General features: G+C 38.7%; 1 protein-coding gene across 1 annotated transcript; it reads right to left on the reverse strand.

Moving 5' to 3' along the window:
- Positions 1-6: 6 nt before the first annotated feature.
- Positions 7-8,169, reverse strand: LOC111671675 (regulator of G protein signaling 5-like). Its single transcript, XM_023428834.2, has 5 exons — positions 8,018-8,169; positions 7,122-7,235; positions 5,876-5,937; positions 2,070-2,236; positions 7-202 (listed from the first exon to the last, which is right to left on the reverse strand). Exons 1-5 carry the CDS (start codon positions 8,059-8,061, stop codon positions 38-40), a joined length of 552 nt encoding a protein of 183 aa, XP_023284602.1. The 5' UTR covers positions 8,062-8,169; the 3' UTR covers positions 7-37.
- Between the last annotated feature and the right edge of the window lie 8,658 nt (positions 8,170-16,827).

Below are 16,827 nucleotides of genomic sequence, written 5' to 3' on the forward strand. Positions count from 1 at the left end.
CCCCCCCCCCTCGACTCCTCAGCTTTCCTGCTCTGGCTTAGTTGACCAGGAGCTCCTGGTACTGCTCGGACCGGAGGAAACGGCCAAAGGAGTCCTTTTCCATCAGGGCGTAGATCCTCTTCTGGGCCAGGTCAAAGGTCACAGGGGAGAGGTCCACCAGGTTTCTCAGGGTCACATCCTTGGTGGAGTGATCAATGTTCACCTGTGGTGGAAGGAAGACAAGACTTGCTGTTACAGTACATACAATTAAGAGGCAAGAGATTGAAGATGAGGATGATGATTCATCATCCTTATAATCCCATAATATTTTATATTACTATTTAATGATTCAGCCCATTGTTTGTATTTCATTTAGAATAATCATAACAAACTACATCACATCCTGTATGCAAGAGGACTGTTCCAAGAAAAAGACGTACCAGAGCCCAAATGTCTACTCACTCAGCAATTAAATGTAAATTCTGAGCTACAATAAATTTAAGTTTTTGCGAAGGGGGAAAAACACTCAAATTGTTTGCTTAAGTAATAGTAAATGGAAAAATAATGAAAGAAAACAAATATTAGCAGTAAAATGTGCACTGTTTGCCATAAATGAAACCACAACTGACTAATGTACTGGCACTTTTGGTTCTTGAGAGATGACAGAAATGAGGGGAGAATAACATGAACACAAGGTTTCCAGCCAGACTTGAACACTGCTGTCCCTGATCAGTGCCTTAAAGGAGCTGTTTGTAAGTTTGGCTATTGCTACATAGCCAACGTTAGCATTAGCATGAGTTCAGCATCAAACTTCAATCCTTTACTCGCCAAGATCTATCTCCAGCTGTGGAATGCAAGGCTCTTGTTTTACTTTTATCACTTCTTTTGTTCTTCTGAAGTTAGCATGCTAACAAACTAGCCTGGTAGGCCTGTTCTCACGTTCTGATAACGAGTCACTGTAGCATCCAATCTGTCCTGAGGAGGCAGTGTTTCTTAATCTCTTGTCTTGTCAACGCAATGATGGCTGAAGCTCTCAGCAAGACTGGTAAGTGAACAACTGTTAATGCTTATATTGATAGTGCCTTTAATCCCTAGGCTACCAGGTCATCCAAATCCAAATGGTCCTTTATGAGTGTTTGTACTTATTCATGCATAAATCTATAATATCAAGCTGTATTTTATTGCCGTAGCCGTAACATAACTGGTTGCAGGTGGTAGCTTCATAATTACCGTACAAACATGAGAGTGGTATCAATCTTCTCATCTAACTCTTGGGAAGAAAACAAATGACTGTTTCCTGCAAATGTCGAACCATTCCTTTAAATTTGCAAAACTATAATAACTGAAGCCATCAGATAACTGTGATTCAGTGACAGGAACCCTTTAGAAGTCAACTCCTGAACCCAAGATGGTATTACTTCAGTAAATGCTTTAAGCATGTGTGTGTCTGTGTGTAGGTTACCGGTGCATGTTCACTGGCGTGCAGAGTCTTAGTACATTCTCTGTGAGTAACCTCATCTGTTTACACTCAAGCACGTCTGTATTTCACTGAGGAGATAAAGACTCTTTAACAGTTTCCACCAAGCTTGTCTCCAATGACTTGTTTTTTTTATTTTGAATACACGTTGAAATGTGAAATGGGTTAAAATTCAGACTATGTTACTCTTCGTACCTTGTTGACGAAATCCCTGCTTTCATGCATTGCCAACATACTGAGGGCAATGGGCATTGTTCAATTAATATGGATTCAGCATGCAGAAGTCTACAATTTAGAAACAGATTTGACCTTAACTGATCAAAATATATTGAAAATGTATGCATCTGCATACATTGAATTGTTTTGTATCTGTGGTTAGTTGCAGCAGTTGCAGTTGCAGAATTTAGGTCATCTCTCCTTGTACTGGTCTTTAAAGTGTGAGATTGCAGCCAATTGATGGGTGAACCAGTTTCAGTGACTGTATATTAACTGAACTGAAACATTGGTATGCATCATGTAAAGCACACTACATGTGACTGACTTGGTGAACTACTGCATTCTTTGTGGATCTCAAATAATTAAAGAAAGGGGGGAAGCCAGAGGAGTCCCTGACCTCTCTGGGTCCCTCAGACTGGATGAAGTCTTCATAGATCTTCTTGGCCTTGGCGGCCATCTTCACAGGGTTCTTGGTCTTCTTGAAGTCCTCGCAGGCCATCCAGAACTCGATGTTCTCATCGCTGAACTCGGACTGCAGGAAGCTGCGGAAGGCAGACAGACCATCTGACGGAGACAGGAGGGAGGATGTCAGATAAAGAGATGAACAGATATAGAGATGAATAGATAATAGAACATAGAGGCTTATTCAGGATCATTAAAACACATGCATGAAAAGTTCTGAGTCACCTCTCCATTAAAGTCACAATGACATTTTTCATTCAACTTCAAATCTGGATAATGAGAAAACCACAATTACCGTCAGACCATCTGTCTCCCTCTCTAAATAATTGCTTTCATCCACGCCAACTGCTATGACTATTTAGCAAAACTCTTTTTATACAGCACACGAGCAAAAAGGAATTCAATGTGAGTCACAACCCATGGTGTTTTTCATTTATACTCTCTGTAATAAAAGATGAAAGTGGTAAGAAACTTCCACCATTCAGAAGATGATGTGATCCTCAAGAAAGATTTCAGTGGCAAAATATGTTTTAGAATCCATCCCTTTGTGAGAAACCTGACAGCTGCCTCTTGCAAACTTAAATGTCAAACATCACGTGAGTATTGTAGCTCTTTTCATAAGAGCCCTGTCATGTTTGAACAAAGCCATTACGGAACATTTATAACTCACACCAAACACCAAGAAGACGTTATTTCAAACACATCCATGTTTAAAAGCTTTTATTACCTGGTTCACAGAAGTGAATCGGCGGGAAAAGCATAATTAACATTATCACATGGTGACTACACCACACAGGTTTCATGTTTTTATTGCAGAGAGTGCAATGAGATAGAGGAATATGTATGCACAACATAAAGGGAATGAAAATGTCTAGAGACATCTTTAAACGGTCCCTAGTGTTTGAAGGTAGATGTCCATATGTTTTTAGATTATAAAGCTGGTCTAGGTTCTATCAATGTGCTCAGCCTTTAGGACTTCCTGTAACCAGCCATGCTCCAAGCCTGGACCCACTATCCAGCCTCTTAGGATTTGGATTTTCTGAGTGTTTACCTGAAATCTGCGATATTTCAGTTTAATCACAGCCAATCAGAAGACAGCTCAGAGACTCTTCTAATTGGCTGACTGACCTGTTGTTGCTAGAGCTCCAGAGACAAACTACGGTACATTGAGATGGTTTTTGCTACTTAAAACCACAAGTATATCCTCTTACGGATATCAGAACTTCAATAAAACACAGGAAAAGTGTAAAATATGGGACCTTTTAAAACGTCTCAAAGGATTATAGAAATAAAAATACATTTATTCAAAATATTCAAACTAAATTTCAATGGACAAAAAAACAAAACAACAACAACCTTTTGGAAATGTCAAAAGTGTGACAAACAGTAACTAAAGTTTCATTTAAAAACATCCAAAATAAGCATCCAAAATTGAAGCTCGATGAAACACCCACTCATTGTAATTTAACACAATGCCAGTGAAAAGGTCCCATTGTCTGACTGAGCATGTGCTCCAGATGATAAGCGTTCTGCTATGGCCTCAGGCTTTTTTATCTGCAATCTAAATGGCTAGTTCGGTTCAGAATAGCACTGAGTCGCAATCAAACTGCTGCTCTCTTTCTTTTTTTTTTGAAAGACCTTCAGTACAAGGACACACAAAAAGGGAAGCACACACGCACAAGCACTAATGACAAGCTGTTTGTGTATCAAGGCTGCAGCAACCAACCTTTCGATGTCAGCAGGATTCAACTAGATGTTCATGTGAGTTTAAATTAGTTTTATTTAAGTTTTAATTAACTGCACTGCCTCTAACAGGTCAGACAGTTGGTGTAATCTTTCCAATGATGAAACACCGAAGCATTCTTGTAATTAAAAGCTGTACAGACATCAACTTGAAAATTAAATTAACGTAAATTTACAAGTACAGGCTTTATGTGTGAGCATAAGCATGCATTATGTGTTTCTTGTTGCATAATGTACATTGCATAATGTACATTGCATTATGCAACTTTACTTTAAAGTGGAGGATGAGTTGGGGGTGGGAGTGGTTCTACATCTGAGAGGTAATAACTCAGTGAGACTCCCATGGGAATTAACAAGGAAGAATAATGTTAATGTAAAGTCTCATGTAGATAAATAATCACGGCGCTGCAGTTTGCAGCAACCATGCAATAAATCAGCGTTGTTGGAATCATTTAGTCTTCTCTCTGGAGATGTTAACATAACACACATAACCTCTGTGGACCGATACATATGCATTCAGGCATGCAAACACAGGAGGAGCATACATCTCTCTGTCCTAGAATTGGCTGAAGGAGCCACTTAGAAAGGTCTTTTTGCCACCCACTGAGCTCTGCAGAGAACATGTCTCTCCGCTCACATGCATCAGCCGGTCAGTAACGTCTGTACTCGGGTGTTTTCATGCGCAGGGCCAACTTAAGTGACTTATTAGCAGGATAGTTTACACGTCACACTAAATACCATTAACCATTAGAGTTAATCATCAGTCTTGCTGGCTGTCAGGCTTTCTGTGCACTTTGTCAAGTAAACAGTGGAGCCAGTGGTTGGTGTCTGGTTTACACCATGTTAATGTAGTGTCACCTTATCTCCTAAAAAAATACATAACAAAACACCTCTTACTTCATGTTTCAGACTGAATGTTGGATATTGGATATTGATTGAAGAGAGCTGAAGTTTAGTTAAGCTGTGGAATAGAGCAGCTAAAGCCACTCTAGCAGACATATTTGTTTTTTTCCTTTTTCACCATCATTATCTTTATTACGTAATTAAACATTTTAGGCACATGTATATTTAAGATATTATATGTATATATAAATAAAAAAGAGCACACAAGCCACATTGTTGTCATGGAAACCGTACCCGCAGGTGTCCTGTACCTGTTTAAACAGTCTGCTGGACAGGCACCAGAGCTCAGGGAAGGCATGTTTTCTCCTCTGGTTAAACTCAGGCTGAAGTGCCAGCTGTTACATAATGGCCACGACCACGGCTTTGGAGAGTAGGAAATAATGATGCTCTTTATATTGTTTATTTTTTTTTGTGGAAAACAGCAAAGCAGGCAGAATGCGCACAATAGCCACTTTGCACAAAATGCAACACAAAGTAGTAGTCTATTGTTGGATTTTAACAAGGAGGTGTCTCATTTATGAGGAGGTAACTGACTCTGTCAGCTATTTTTAAAAAGCTGGTGAGTATAAATGGCATCGCTGTAGAAAAAGAAGAAGATATTCAACTAGTCTAACAAAATATTTTTTATGTGAGTTGGTTTATAAGGTTTTTAGAATAATGTGAAAATGTTTACTCAAGAATATATTAAGATTAAAACTTTTAAATTGTTAACGTGCTTTAATCATGCTATATAGAAAGGAGGTGTTTTCAGTCACATTACACAAAGGACAAAATACTTTCAATCTGAAGCTGTACCTCTCTTGAAAAGTGGCTGATTAAGTCTGTGAGATAATGAGATACAATTAAAATCCAGTTACTCTGAACTTTTATTAATCATACAGGGACTCTAGTTCCCTTTTTTTTTGGTTACAGTTAGGGTAAGAGTGAAGCCCAGACAGACAGGTTGTTGTTTAGGTTAGGGTAAGTCTCCAGGGAATTCATGTAAGTCAATGTAAACCCACAGTAAGTGAAATAAATAAGTGTGCGTTTTGTGTGTGCGGTTGTGTATGTGAGAGAGTAAGTACAAGAGAGAAAGGGTAAGGGAGGTAAACCTACAGCTGTTGTTCAGGACTCGGTCCAGACTCTCACGCCACTGAGCAGCCTCCTCGGGAGCAGGCCTGCACACAAAGTACCTCAGTTCAGCAAAACCGGTTCAAAGTATCATGACAGTTGACACGTCCAAGAAGAAACAGCAGAATCCAGGGCAACTGGACTCGGGTGGTAGATATTTGAAGTTTCACCGAAGAGGCTTCAAGAAGAGGTGAAACGTCTGCAAGTATCTACAACCCAAGTCCTGGATGGCAGTTTCAAACACAAGCTAACAAAAAAAAATGCAGAATTTTACTCCGCCTGTGGGGAAATATAAGGAGTTTAATCTGTGTTTATCCTCGGATGCTATATGAAACTTGCACTTTAAACTGCCAAAAGTTTGTAGTTTTATCAGTAAGCTGCTCATACAGAACATCAGACTCATCAGCACAATGTGACGACTGACTGGTGAAAATACTCTTAAGATTTAAAATGATTTTTTTGTGTGGAAAAAAATTAAACAGTAAGAAGCGTATGATAAACGTCTTTTATTTTATTATTCATCGACACATTCTCACCCAAAACGAAAACCAACTTTCTTTGATTTAGACCATAAACGAGTCTTTAATTATATAATCTATGACATTCTTTCATTATTACCAACCATTAAGTCGAGCCGACAGAGGATGTAAGTGATCCTCTACGTCACTGTTGCTGAAAAGCTTCAAACAACAAGTGATAAATATTCAAATACACTTTTGATTCACGACTCTAGTCTCACAAAGCCGGACTGCATCCTTTTGATATCAGTTTCTGGAAAACATCCACTGAGAATAGATTGCATCTGGGGCTGTATATGTGTCAGACCAGTTGTGGGAAGCTTTTCGACACTGGGACGAAACTCTGAATAATTTAAAAGGAGGGGTTGATAAGAAGAAAGTATAATTCTGAGCCTGAGCTGCAGATTTAGAAACATTCTCCGTTTTTTAAGTTTTTTTAAGTTTGAAAGGTAGAAGGAAAGACCAATGAGTGGTGCGTAAAGGAGATAGCTGTTATCTATCATCTATTGTGCAGCCTTTTTGAGGGAGGGTAAGGTAAGAGTATATTTTAGATGAGGGTATCCATCACATGTAATCGATTTCTCTGTCTTCTGTGGCAATTTCTAATAAAATCAACATGATGTTCGCGCTCAGGGCTCTGCCCATCAGTTATCTGGCTAACACTCAGGAAAAACATCCACCACCTCCACAGACAGACATCCAGAAACACTCACTTCTGCAGCTTCTCCGGCTTCTTCTCGGTCTTCTCCGGGTAGGGGATGATGAGGTCGATGGCATTTTCCGGCTTCTGCAGTAAAACTCCCAATTTCAGCTTGATCTCCTTGGCCCTGGATGACAGAAAGCAGAAGAGGGAGGAAAGGGCTTGTGTGACAAAGTCTGCTGCGATGATATTTACCCTCCTCTTTCCAACACAACCATATTTATACAAGACACTGAGGTTAAATTCATCAGCATTTCAGATGGCTGATGAATCTAATTTAGAACTTAATAAAGAGGCAGCAGAGGGAGAAAAAAAAACCATGAAACCAAAACAAAATGGAAATATTTTTTATGACATTATCCAGCTATATAGTTGCATCAGGTAACACTTGTTACACTCACTGTTTTGTGTTTGGATCAAGAACAAAATCAAATTTTTGAACCAATGGTGAAAGTATTTTATATATTGTTGTTGTGTTTGGACCAGAGTTACCTCAGTGTAACCAGATACCTCTCTGACCTCACCTCACTCAGGTTTAAGTGCATGAGCAAAACAAGCTTTTCTGATTCTCATGAGTATGAGCTCAAGCTATTGTAAAAATATAAAGCATAAAACATCCAAGTTAACATAAACATTGCTATAACACAGAGGGAATATTGCTGTCCAGGTCAAAAAGTTTGTTAAAAGGATTTCCACAAAACACACAACTCATTTTAAAAAGTAAAAAGTTCACAAAAATGACCTCCAAGTCTTTAGGTTCACCTGTGAATGACGGCAACATGGATTTACAATTTGTGTTTTTAAATCTTTTGATCTTAAGAGGTTTGAAATATATTCAAACTTCAACATCAGGGAGGAAGACATCATGAGGATGTGACAGGAAATGTAATGTGATGATGCAGGTCTCACCTTTCCAGGCAGGACTGGGGTAAAGCAGCTAATCCTTTACACATTTTCCAGCGCTCTCAGTTGCAGCTCTTCAGATAGAAATCAGTCTTCCTGTTAACACGCTGTGAGTTTCAGAGTTCCCCTTTTGCTTTCTGACTCTGGCTTTCAGCACATGGGGAGTTTTATAGAGACACCCTTTGGGCTCTGGGCCAACAGCTAAGCCAATCAGACTGGAATGTGTACAGCACGGGCAGCTGAGGAGCCTGCGCTGAGGAAGGGCGGGTTTTCAGACGTGAGTGGCTGTTTGCTTTGAGGTTTCAATTAACTGGCAGAACAGGATGCAAACATGAGTCTTTACTCATTTCAGATCACATCACATCTTGTCAGTGTTCTGAATGCAAAGTTTTCCTTAAATTTTTCTTATCAATGCATTTCCATTCTATTTATTATTTAATTTCATAATTTTTATTATATAATAATCTATTCTTCTTTATATCCTTTTTCATGCATTTTACTACTTTCTGCTACAGTTATTTCCACAGCAGTAACACACTGTCAACACATGCTGCATCTACACAGACACACACAATAATCACACATCACTTTTGAATATCAAACTCTAGCTGGAGCAGAGATTGTTACTGTCCTTTTCACCAACTTTGAAATGTGGACTCTGCCTAAACGTTTGATATTTTTAAATGCAAACATCCAGTCATTTAACAAGTTGCGTTAAAATTAATTTAGCTTTTTATCATTTTTAGACACTAGTGTCGATACGATGCCTCAGTTTTGGTGCCAATACCAAAACAGAACTTTTTCTGGCTCTGAGAAATATAAACCTGATTTTCTGCAAATCAATTTCACAAAAGCATTTTAAGTGTTAACTGTTGTCTAAACATAAACAGCTGTTAAGCATCTGCTTAAAACGGGAACTCTCTTATCAAAGTCACAAATTTTCAAATCTGACCAGATTTTTGATCCCTGCTTTCAGTATTTGACAGTTTTTCATATTCAGCGATTGGTTTCCATCTTTCTATCAAAAACGTATTGAGGTTCAATACTTTGTTCGCTATCCCATCGTGCCACATAAAGTTTGTGACAGCTTCTTCGTGATCAAATTATGTCAGTGCTGAGTGTTGATCAGAGAAGTGACACAAACAGCTGTTTCTGGTTTCTAGACTGTGTTTTACTCATCTTGTACTTTTCATTAATAAAATATGGATAATCTAGAATATGCTCTTTCACATATTCATACATCCGCTCTCACACCGATACCACACAAGGTGCAGTTCAAAGAGTCTGACATGAGGACAGGAGATGCTGTGGATTTCGGAGTGGAGGCAAAATTCAGGCTTAAATCAGGTTTAATCCACACAGTGTCTGCTAATCATCACATGCTCTGAATTCAACCCCTTCAATCTGACATTGTACCAAAGAGATTTTGTGTTGGTTAACAACATCCTGCTACATCCACCTTCAAGAGAACACAGTCAATATTCGAACCACTGAAGGCTGCTTGAGGAAAACATAAACAGAGGTTGTTGTGAGCATTTTGAACATCACTGCTGTTGTTGTTCTGCAGAGGGCAGTTTCTCTTGTATCATGGGCGTTGGAAGTTGTTAAGATGAACACTCATACAAATCATCTGAATAAGCTTTTAAATTTTCAATTTACCGTGTCCAACATTTCAGTTATCTGGTTTGACACTTTCAAGGAGAAAAACACATTTTATGTTTTGACCTCTGCTTTTACCTCTGCTTTCTTTCAGACCAACATCTCTAAATCTTTTAAATCCAGGAGAGTTTTCATCATTTTTTATTGTATGTTTGGGTGAACTGGATGAATGCAGTCTGACATGCACTCTTTATTGGTGTCAAACAAATCCATCCTGTCTAGAAAGTGTCTTTTCAGGGAGACAGTTCTTATTATGAAGCTTTATACTGAGTGAACTATCCAAAGTCCTATGAATCACATTCTGATGATGACAAAAACAAACATATCCGTTCAAGTCAAACTTTCCATTGAGAAAGTTGGTTTAATATAGTGTTAGTACTAATAGTTTTTCCAATGCTGTCTTTCAATACAGAAAATATTTTTTCATGAAATGTTTTATTCATTCAATATTTCAAGGCCTTAACCACAGTAAAACTCAACCTCCACACACACACACACACACACACACACACACACACACACACACACGTGTATTTAATTCAGACAGAAATTCATAGAATCACGTTGTTTTCATTCATTCAATCCAGTCGTACAGGAAGGAGAATCATGGTGTGGTAGATCTGCCGTTTACAATCTTTCTGAGGTGTTAGAAAGAAATCGTCAGGAAGACAAGGAGAGTTTTTCTTTTTTCGTTTTGTTATTCTGGGCTGGATGCTTTCTCGTTAATTTATTATTAGATTAGATTATCTTCACAGCTCAGTTTGCCAGCTCTCTTTGAAACATGGACTCATTTACAATATGAGTTATACGGAATTTCATCATCCAAAAACTTTATTTTAATTTGGTGACGGGCTAAGATTTACTAATGCCAAAGCACATGGGATTAATGTTATGTTGACTCATGATGTGTGATAGTTAATCAAGCTAAACAAGCAAACCAGAGTGCAGTTATTACTTTTCATTAGGATTGCTAAGTTTTTTTCATGTTCAGCCCATTGCTTGGCAGTGTAACACTGGCTGGGCGACGATCATTATACAACCATAGTCATAACAAAGATAAAAGCGAGAAATAGCAATTTCCTCCCAGTTGCTATGGCGATCAAAAATCTAATCTGTAGCAGAAAGCGGTTCTGATGTATCTAATTTTAAAATCTGTGGGGTTTGGTATGAGAAAGAAATTGAGTCAGCTCTATCAGGCTGATTGAATCTTTTGTATATGGATTCCAAAGAGCAGAATTTAATACTTTCTGGAGGGAGGAGCCACTGATGTGGCAGTTCACTGTGTGACAGTGGGATGGTTATTAGGCTGCAGGTTTGTAATCCTACCAAAGTGCCATTGAGCAAAGGGAACTGAGTACATATGCACTGACTTGCTTCAGGGAGGAAAAGGAAAGCTCAAAGTTACCGGGATCAAGACTTTATATTTCATATGATGCTCTCAACGTCTTGACGTTGAATGTGATTGTCTGTTTGTTTAAAAGGCCACATAAACTCAAGATAGCAAAATATACAAATTATACAAAACGTATGTATATCACATTTCCTAAAAACAATGACCTGTTACTGAGCTGATGTAGCTCTACCAAAACTGGTTGAGCTACATCAGATTCTGTTGCCCTGTGTGTGAGAGCTGCTGTAGCTGAACATGATCTTATGGCCCAGCTGGTTAAAAAGCAGGTTTTGTAATAGAGAAATTCTAGGTTTAAATTTCACAGTCTTAATTTATCACTGAAAATAACATTTCTAGATTTGACTCAGGTTTTATGTTCGCAGTAATGCAGTTCATATTTAACAAATGACATAAGACCAAATAAGCTCTAGTTTTATAGATAAAAGATCCACCAATGTAACGATGTAGTGATGTACGAGACGGAAATGATAAACAGCGAAATGCATAATATTTATTTTGAAGTACCATAACTTCATGATATTATCACTGATAAACATTGTGTGTAGTTTTACTAAGATAACATGTATTTGTTTTTTGTATTTGTTGTACATTTACATGTAAATATAAATATAGTATAATTACTTTATTATACATTGAGTGCTTTTTTGATATCTAACACCACCAAGAACAAATAAAAAACATAATTTCAACATATTTAAGTAAACTTATACAATACCAGGTACAACTTAGGTGGTTTCAATTCAACACAGTATTACTATATCAGTTTATAATACATGATACATGAGCAACTTGACATTTAAAGTAAACAGAATCTGCCAGTGATGAACCCCATGAGACGGATAGTCAGACCTATGAGCCAGAGCATCCCTGGAAAATTTCTGATTTCGCACGGATTGACACTACTAATAAATAAATAAATAAATACATACACTGCCCCAGTTCCACAGAACATTCAGGATACTGAAGAGGGATATGTGAGCTGCTCAAACAAGCCTGAGGCACACGTAGCTATTAAATGGCAGAGTTTGTTGGTACAGTAATGTATTCAGAAAATACAGTTTTCAGTAGTATGTTATTAACACATTGTTGCAGCCAGACAATAGAGCCCTGCCTGTTACATAAGTGCAGCACTTATTAAAAATGACTGAACTATCAGGCCATCTTGTATCAGTGTTTTTATTCCAGGGCCAATAACAAAGCCTGGTAGAGAGCTGTTTGCTTACATTTTTTTCCTTTTTTTAACCATAGTCCTTGAAAACATAACAACAAATCCTGCAGCTATGTTCTCCATAAACACTGAGAGGTGAACTAAGGAAGAAAATTAACTACTGGAATAAAAATTTCTATGGTACTTCTGACTACGTGCTGAGTTCACAAGCTTGTACTCAAGTGCAGTCTTGTGAGTCTTGAATTATGAAAGTGAACTGGATGATCTGAAAGAGTCTCTTTTACCTCACAACTTTCATCATACTTTAGCGACCGCAAATAAAACTGTTTTTCTCAGCATCTCTGAACATAGCTTTGTAGATTTGGAGCCAGCAGCGGGGTCCAGAGTTAAACGAGCTTGCACTACGTGGTGAAAGACAAAGAAAACAGTGAGGTGATGAGGTGAGGGCATATCACCTGGAGGCTTTAAACAATGCTGTATTTTTGTTTATTCGTGATGGCACGGCTCCAATAACACCTGCACGGACACGCCAAGCACACAAAGCTACATAGGAGGTTTGCTTTCATTACAGAATTTCCCAGAAGGCAAAGTTCAGTAAAGGGCAGCCCTTTGAGTGGATGTGTACTTAGGCCAACGGCAATAGCTCTACTGCTGTTCAAATATACTGGCAACAGTTGGCATCCAGGTGCTTTGTTTACCATGCTGATAGAATCTCCGCGCTCCATTTATAGATGAAAAGACCGTTTTTCAAAAGTAATGGTCACCAAATGGCACGATGAAGATATACACAGAGATAGATAATTGCAATTATAAACTCAATGAATATGGCAATGTATTTAAGTGGCTGAACTGACCTTATTCAAAAGTTTTGTTTTGTTTGTCTTGTTTTTCTACTGAATTCAGATTCACAGCCACTGAAACTGAACAATGAAATTGAAAACTTGAAAACCTGAAAACAGCTGATACCTTTTTCTAAAACTGCTTTAATATTCAAAGCCATAACAGATGGTAACTGATGTTGTGCAGCCAGAGCCAGCTGATGTTTGTTGTGCCTGTGCACAGCAAACACCTGGTTTTACTTCACTCGTATTATCAATTAATGACAACAATTAGCCCTTTGAACTGTGATGAGTGAGCACTTATCACCTGCAGCGGATGGTTGAGCGCGGCTGTTTCCACTTTGCTCATCAGGGTTGGGAGTACAGAGACGGGGAGAGGAGATGTGGACGGTGCCAGTGATGCCATTTGGCAGCGTTCAGGCTGCATGGTGCTAACTCCAGTTGTAGTGTGCTGAAATCAGTCTTACTGGTGTTTACAAGTGTTTATTTCCTGATTTGTATTTTTAGCTTAAATTAACTCTACATCTAGACAGGCTTCTCCTTCTGTTTATAGCAAGCTAGATTTCTGTTGTTTTTGTTGTAAGTACTTTTCTTTGGATCTAAATTGTTGATAAATTCCTTGTTTGTGCTTCTACTTCTGTTTTAAAAAAAATTATTTTTCCCTTTTTCTGTTCAAGTTTTATGATTACTACCCTCCAACCCTGGACTTTCAGGGACATTATACACTCCATTTTCAAAATGGGAGCACATTATTTGCATCACTACCATTATGTTTCCATTACGCTATCATCATTTATTTTTCATATGAGTGTGGTATTGCTTTCTTCCATTCCTGTCTTTTTTTTTTATTTTTATTTTTTTACCAGACATGAAGGAGAACATAATCTTTGTCTGACATTATTCCAGAAATACCAGCAAGTGCTGATCCTGGGCTAATCTGAGTTTTGTTACGACTCCTTGGCTCAGATCATAGAGATCACAGATGGTCCTCATGACATTTTGTTCAATTCCCACTGGTTAAGGGTTAACAATGGGAGCTAAACACTGCAAGCCAGGGTGCCTTGGAGAAGAACGTACATGTGTGAATCCGAGGAGTTCTGTGGTAAGTGCAGAATAAGGTCTTATTGTTACCATTTGCTTTGCTGAACCCAGATCCGTTCTGAGAACTCTAAATCCTGAGAACGCCTGATGCTTCAGCACGCTATGGTGGGAATGTCTTAAATTTAAGCTCCTGTTGGCAAAACACATCTAGTTTACAAAATCTTGCAGATAATCAGTTGCATTCATTTTTGTGTATGAGACTTCCTTCTCTGCAGTTGTTGCTATCCAAGTTTTTTTTTTTTTTTTTTAAGCTTATTCATTGTCAATGGACAGGAGCTCCAAGACTGACCCTTGAGGAACTCTGTGAAAGTTTCTATAAAGACAAATATGAATGTAATGATTAAAGAGCAGACCCTTTTAGACCCACCCAAGTTTCAAAAAGCTGTAAAAGGATGTGGTATACTGTGTCAAAGGCTGCACGCAGGGGGAGATACTAGGGCCTGTGAGTCTGACACAATCAGAGATTTAATGTTGTTAACCTTTTTAACAAAGAGTTTCAAAAAAATCCTCTTCTAATTCAGGGTAATTGGTGGAACCGCTCACAACAGCATCAATAACATTTTGAGTAATGGGCATTTCTGGAAGTTAAACTATGAAAATCTTGCCTTTTTAAATGCAGTCTGATAGTGGATCATGTGACTTTTTAGGATGTCCAGGGAAACTTACAGTTACATTCTCTCTTGAGGACCTGGGTTTTTTCATTGACACATGGAGAGGGATTCAGTGTTTTCTTTCACTATTTGAGATGAGCAATATGGTCAAGGATAGAGAGACAGATAGTGTGGAAAGAATTGACCATCAGAGCGCTGTTATTGCGTGAAAGAGCTTGAGGTTAAGGCGTTGGAGGAAGCTTCGCACAAATGACCATCAGAATAAGCAGTAAGGAGACGCGACAGGACACCTGCACAAGACTTAATGAATTAATTCAAAACAATACCTTTGTAATCTGAGACATAAAAGATTCACATTCATTCAGAGAAAACCACTAATGTGGACCAGCTCTAACAAATTATCCTACAAGTGTCAGTGTACTGGATGATGATAGTAGAGACACATCTGGGTTAATTATAGCAATGTGAAGAATGTTGGCAAACAACACACAAGAACCTCGTCCTTTCAGGTGTAAACAGTTCCTTTTAAAAAGTGTAGCTCGCTCCCAGAACAGATCAAAATTGTCAATATTGCTAATGTTGTGTACCCTGCAGTGAAGCTGGAGACAGGAGTGGAGCTGAAGGAGTCTGGACTAATTCCAGCTCTTGGCTACATGCTGAATGGGGCATTTAACCAGAGATAAAAACGTCTTTCCCATTAAGTTCAGGGAGCTAAGAAGGTCTGACGAAATATTGCCCGAGAACTTCAGATTACCACAGAGGAATGTCATTAGTGCCGAAAAAAGAAACATCTTTGCTGACCTGAGTTTGACATCTGGAGCCACCGATTATCAGCATCTTAAGTGAGGAGTAAGTGGCGAGTACTGTGCTGTGTTCATGAATGAGCTGCAACATGAAAGCTCTTAGATGAAGAAGAATACGAACAAAACCGAAAGGTGATTTATCCCTGCTTCAAGAAAAAGTTAAACATATGCTGTAAAAATAACCTCCCAAATGTGGCATTTTGGTTATCAGAGATTGTGCTTTACAGCAGAAAAAGGAAGCTACCTGTGTGTTTTCTGTCAGTCAGTGCTCAAGCAAATGGTTCAGGCGTACCTATCTTGCCTATTACATGCTTGGACAATATCCAGTCCCCCAAGACCATGAACAGCAAAAGTAAGTATAGGGAATGGTTGCATGTTTGAATTTTACCATAATGAACCTATGAGATGTCCATTTATTTTTTTCTGCTCCATACACATGCAAGGTGGGCAGAATGACACATTAACACCTTGACATATAATGCATTCAAATACAACAGCATAGCAAATATTGGCCTCAAAAATTAGTACATATTTGTGTGTAACTATTTATTGATACAATGTAAATACAATCACATCCAGCACATTCATTCCTTTTAGTATAGTCAAAGAGAAAACAGATGTTGGGGAACTGATTAACAAAAAAATAACAGTGAGCGCTTCAGTTAATTGCCCAACACACAGGATATAACATCCCTGCTGTGATAACCACGGTGCTCATTTTTGCTAAGTGCTTATAGAGCAAACATGCCTGTATGATGACAGAAAGGGAGGGAAGGAGGTCACAGAGGTCATCCCTGCACGGACTGAATTAAAGCCGTGACACATTCATGAGAGTGTTTTCTTTTATAAAAACATTATCAGCCTTGGACTTTTCCCTTCACTGCTGCCAGACTAAATCCAAATTGGGAGAAAATCTCAGTTCTGCTACAAACAACCATTCTCTCTTTGCTTAAAGCCGCCATGCTGAGCCTCAGGCATGAGGCAGGGTGACCGAGGAGGTGTCCAGCTTCTCAGTGCTCCGTCCGTCGGCCCGCGAGAGGAAATTAAATCGCTTTTCCCACAGCACCATTAATTGTTTTCGCTAAGTTGTTTATTTGCAAAGGCTTTTCCGGTGAACCTGGCGATTACAAGGGTTGCAGAGAAGAGCTACAATGACTGTTTTCTCTTGAATTATGGCGGATTTGTCCGTTACAGAATTGTGGCCTGAATGCTGGTGGGGGTGGG

This window comes from Seriola lalandi, unplaced genomic scaffold, assembly GCF_002814215.2.
Source record: "Seriola lalandi dorsalis isolate HSWRI2012SDOR001 ecotype SW California unplaced genomic scaffold, Sedor1 jcf7180002054885, whole genome shotgun sequence".
Taxonomy (NCBI): Eukaryota; Metazoa; Chordata; class Actinopteri; order Carangiformes; family Carangidae; genus Seriola; species Seriola lalandi.